At 47.1% G+C, this 5,011-nt stretch overlaps 1 protein-coding gene across 2 annotated transcripts in view; it reads left to right on the top strand.

Moving 5' to 3' along the window:
• Positions 1 to 2,373: 2,373 nt before the first annotated feature.
• NOL6 (nucleolar protein 6) overlaps positions 2,374 to 5,011 on the top strand; it is an 11,437-nt gene continuing 8,799 nt past the window's right edge. For both annotated transcript variants that reach the window (XM_007464952.1, XM_007464951.1), the window contains exons 1-3: positions 2,374 to 2,427; positions 3,501 to 3,707; positions 3,796 to 3,912. In XM_007464952.1, the coding sequence (XP_007465014.1) occupies positions 2,374 to 2,427; positions 3,501 to 3,707; positions 3,796 to 3,912 (378 nt within the window). The remainder of the gene's footprint in view (positions 2,428 to 3,500; positions 3,708 to 3,795; positions 3,913 to 5,011) is intronic.

Here is a 5,011-nt window from a genome sequence, read left to right as displayed (position 1 = left end):
AAATAAATGGAGGCAGGGTCAGAAGAAGCCTCGCTGAGGTTACTTTTAAATGTAAGAGCAGGGACTAGCCTGTGAAATGTGAAGGCAAGAGCATTATTCCAGATTTCTGGCTTGTGATCATCATGTCTTATTTATCTTTATCCTTGACACAGCACAGGGCTGACATTTCTTAAGTATCATCCAGTGTGGAATGAATGGTTGACCAATCTCTGGCCCCTTTGGTCTTCCTCCGACTTCCACAGTGGTGCTTTCTGCTCTCAATCAATTCAAAGTCAAATCATGCTTCAAGACTTAGCACCAGCCCCATCTCCTCCAGGAAACCTTCCTTAACAATCAAAATACTCTTCAGGTATAAAGAAGGAAATCCTACCATTTATGACATTTAAAGCCCCACTGATGAGTTTTTGAAAGGAGAGTGGCATGATAGGATTTTAGTTGCAGAATACTCATTCTGGTAACCGTGTGGAATGGACTGAAGAAGGACAAGACCACTTTTGTGAAAATTCCTTTAAAAGCCATTGCATAAAATATCCTATGCTATTAGAAGTTGGGATAGTGGTTACTGTTGGGGGGCAGTGACTAGACGGCAGAATGAAGGGAGATTGGCAAGGTGCAGGAAATGTTCTGCTTTTTTTTTTTTTCTGGGAGCTGATTACATGTGTATGTTTGGTTTGTGAATATCCACGCTGTATCCTTGAGATATGTGAATTTTTCTATATGTGTATTGTACTTCAATAAAAAAGCTTAAAAGAAAAAGTTATTAAATGAAACTGTCCTATATTCCTCAAAACTGTTGTCAAAAAAACAACAACAGGGCTTCCCTGGTGGCACAGTGGTTGAGAGTCTGCCTGCCAATGCAGGGGACGCGGGTCCGTGCCCCGGTCCGGGAAGATCCCACATGTCGCGGAGTGGCTGGGCCCATGAGCCATGAACCTGTGCGTCCAGAGCCTGTGCTCCGCAACGGGAGAGGCCACAACAGTGAGAGGCTCGTGTACCACAAAAACAACAACAACAACAAAAAACAAAAACAAAAAAACCCCACAACAACAACAAAAAACCCACAAAAAACAAAAAAGGGAGAGCTAAGAAAATGTTCCAGATTAGGAGAGAGAAAAGAAAAATGATGACTAAATAGATGCCTGATCTTGCACTGGGAAATAAAATGCTACTATGTAAGGTTATTGGGATAATTGCAAAATTTGACAATGGACTTTATATAATGGCATTGAATCAAGGTTAAATTTCCCGAATTTTATAATTGAATTATGACTACATAAGAGATAGTCCTTATTCTTGGTAGACACAGGCCAAAGTACTTAGGCATGGTTTTTAAGAACCATTGATTCTCAAATGGTTATGAAAAATAATAAAACATAAATACACAGGGACTTCCCCAGTGGTCCAGTAGTTAAGAATCTGCCTTTCAATGCAGGGGACGCGGGTTCGACCCCTGGTCAGGGAACTAAGATCCCACATGCCACGGGGCAACTAAGCCCACGTGCCATGCAGCTACTGAGCCCGTGTGCTCTAGAGCCTGCATGCCACAACTAGAGAGCCTGCGCGCCACAAAGAAAGATCCCACATGCCGCAAGGAAGATCCCGCCTGCCACAACTAAGACCCGATGCAGCCAAATAAATAAATATTAAACAAACAAATAAAACTCAGGCTTCTAAAAAAAACCATAAAGACGAAACAAATTTGGTAAAACATCAACACTAAGTTATGATGGGTAGGTGAAGGGTGTATGGGCGTTCATCATAATATTATAGCAACGTTTCAGTAGACTTGGAAAATGTAATAAACTGGAAAAAAGCTGTTACATTATTCTAGGCACAAGATGATGTGATGCGCACCAAACTCGGCAGTAAATACAGAGTACAGTGAATAAACTCAAGATATACTTTGGAAGTGGAACTGACGAGATTGGTTAATTGATAAGATGAGAAAAGAAAAGGACTCACTGGAGTTAAGTAAACAAACCCTCCCCAGAGGGCCCAGTCTAGCCCCGCCCTCCCCCTTTCGACCCAAACGGAGGAAGTGAGAAAAAGGAAACGACCGCCAAGTTACGAGCAGGCTTCAGGCCTGGCGTCGCAAGGAGGCCGTAAATCGGAAAACCCTATTTGGCCCCTCCCCCATAATGGGCGGTCCCGGAGAGTGACAGAAACCAATGACGAGCGACTCGTCGGGCACTCACCCTATGGCTCTTGAACTGGGTGGAGTCCTGTGCCACGAGGCTAGCTTCCGCTCTCCGCAGCAAAGCTGCCGCTCTGGGCTGCATATCTGCCGCGGTTTGGGCATTTCTGTCAACGTGGGAAGAAGTTGTGCAGAGCAAGTGGACTTTAAACCCGAAGTGCGGGAGCAGTACGGGAGGGATGGGCCCCGCACATAAGGGAGCGCAGCATCGCGGAACTGCCGGGGAGCCGGAGGTGGGTGAGCCATCTGGGAGGAAGGAATGCGCAACGTGTCGGAGATGGCAGAACCTAACAGTTCTCTAGCGAGGGCACGAGAACGGTCCCTTCTGGAAGAGCCCCATTTCCCCTGATGCTTCCAGCCCAGGGTACCGAGACAATCAGAGCTTGCTAAGGGAGATGGAACTTGGCATTATCCGGATGGAAATAGTAGACAATCGAGCTTCTCTCTGTTTGCTAGCTCTGCACCTTGAAACAAAAAACCCCCACCCCCTTCTGCGGCTTGGGTCTTTTCCCTGACGAAGTCCTCCTGGAGATTGGACGGGATCTTCATCCCTCTTGTGTCTAGTTTTGCGCTCTCCACGTGGTGGCGCTCCTGGAGCGCTACAGTAAGGCTCTCTAGGGTGTGGGATCGTGGAGGGGGGCGGGGCCCAGGGCTGTAGGGGAGAAGGTTTGGGATCCTGCAGCCCAGGGTTCGAAGCCTGCTCACAGTTTAGGCATACCAACTGGAACCTCTAGCTCACTGGGCTTCGTTCGGGTGTCCGTTTTCTGCTAGGATTATTGTGAGGATTGGGTGATTTCACTGAGTGTGTCTTTCAGAGTCAGTAGGCTCTTCCATCATTGAGCACTTAATGTATACTTATATAGTTTATAGTCAGGGCTTGCTGGGGCAGGGTGTGTGTGTGTGTGTGTGTGTGTGTGTGTGTGTGTGTGTAACCTGGCAGGATTTGGATAGAGCAAGAGTGGAGATGGCATTTGCAAAGTCCCAGGATTAACCCAGCAGAAGAGGAAGCTCCTGGTACTTACAAGGACCTGAGGCATTGCTTGGTGCATGGCCCAGTCAGCTACTACCCCTAGCAACTTGTGCTATCAGGTAGATGGGGAACCCTCAACTCAAGGAGTTTTCAGTATAGAGCTCAGTAATGTTCTTTAAGTAAAAATTATTCTGAGTTTTACACAATCTGACTCCTGTTCAAGAGAGAACAGGAGCAGGTAAAGCCTTTACCCACATCCTGTCATGGTGGCACGTCAGGCAGTGGACGCTAGATATCTGTGATGTCACCCTGGGTTCTCCCTCTCATTGGCCACAGGTGATGGTGTCAGCTCTGGAAGGCACAGGCAAGGAGGGGAAGAAGGAATCCTCAAAGAAGCGTTCAGTGGCTGGTTCTCAAGTGGAGGGCCTCCTGCAGCCCGTGAAGCTCAGCCGGGCAGAACTGTACAAGGAGCCTACCAATGAGGAGCTGAATCGCCTTCGGGAGACTGAGAGTCTGTTCCATTCCAGCTTGCTTCGTTTACAGGTACCATTGGGTGGTTGGGGATTGGGTTAGAGAGGTGGGCCTGAGACCCTGAGGCTGAAGTACTACTCACCCTTGCCACTTCTTACAGGTAGAGGAGCTGCTGAAGGAAGTGAGGCTGTCAGAGAAGAAGAAAGAGCGGATTGATGCTTTCCTACAGAAGGTCAACCAGCGGATCATGAGGGTGCCCTTAACCCCTGAGACAGAGGTAAGGCAGGTAGTGGAGGGAACTGGAAAGCCCAGAAGAGGTCCTTAGGGGCCTTGTTATTCTCTGAAGGGGATGAGGTGCTAGGGAGCTCATTCTCACTGCCAGGAGTCTCAGCTAGGAGTACAGTCAATTATGTGTACATTCATTTAGCAAACACTTACATGCCTTGCAGTAGTTGTGTTCTTAGGGTACATCAGTGAACAAAGCAGCCTATGTTCTAGTATTAGACCTATGGACGATAGATAACGAACACGACAAGTAAACTGTATGGCAGTGTTAGAAGGTGGTAAGTACTGTGGAAAAAGGAAGAAGGACAAGGTAAGGGGATTATGGGAATATCAGAGGGTGAGAGTGGTTGGCAACTTTAAGTAGCGTGGTTGAGGTAGGCCTTATTGAAGTGACATTTGTGTGAAGGAAGTGAGTCAGGTATGTAGATATCTAAGGGAAGAAGAGCATTCCAGGAAGGGAAAATAGCCAACACAAAGGTTCAAAGGCAAGAACAGGTCTGGTATGATGAATTGGGAGATTGGGATTGACATATATACACTAATATGCATAAGATGGATAACTAAAAGGAACCTGCTGTATAAAAAAATAAAGTTAAACTAAAAAATTAAAAAAAAAAAGAATAGGTCTGGTACATTCCTTGGAAAGAATGAGGGGAAGATAGAAGGAGGTAAGTTCAGAAAGGTTATGGAGGAGCGGGGGCATATCATGCAGGGCCTTGTGCACCAAAACAAGGACTTTGGCTGTTGCTCTGGATAAGATGGGGAATAACTGCAGGCATTTTGTTTGTGATCTAACTTCAGTATTAAAAAGTTCACCCAGGTTTTTGCATTAAAAGTAGAATGGAGGGGGCTTCCCTGGTAGCGCAGTGGTTGAGAGTCCGCCTGCCGATGCAGGGGGCACGGGTTCGTGCCTCGGTCCAGGAAGATCCCACATGCCCGTCTGGGAAGATCCCACATGCCGCGGAGCGGCTGGGCCGTGAGCCATGGCCGCTGACTGTGCGTCCGGAGCCTGTGCTCCACAACAGGATAGGCCACAACAGTGAAAGGCCCGCGTACTGCCAAAAAAAAAAAAAAAAAAATAATAATAATAA

The sequence above is a fragment of the Lipotes vexillifer genome, unplaced genomic scaffold, assembly GCF_000442215.2.
Source record: "Lipotes vexillifer unplaced genomic scaffold, Lipotes_vexillifer_v1.1 scaffold110, whole genome shotgun sequence".
NCBI classification, from domain to species: domain Eukaryota; kingdom Metazoa; phylum Chordata; class Mammalia; order Artiodactyla; family Lipotidae; genus Lipotes; species Lipotes vexillifer.
This window is presented reverse-complemented; position numbering and strand designations above follow the sequence as displayed.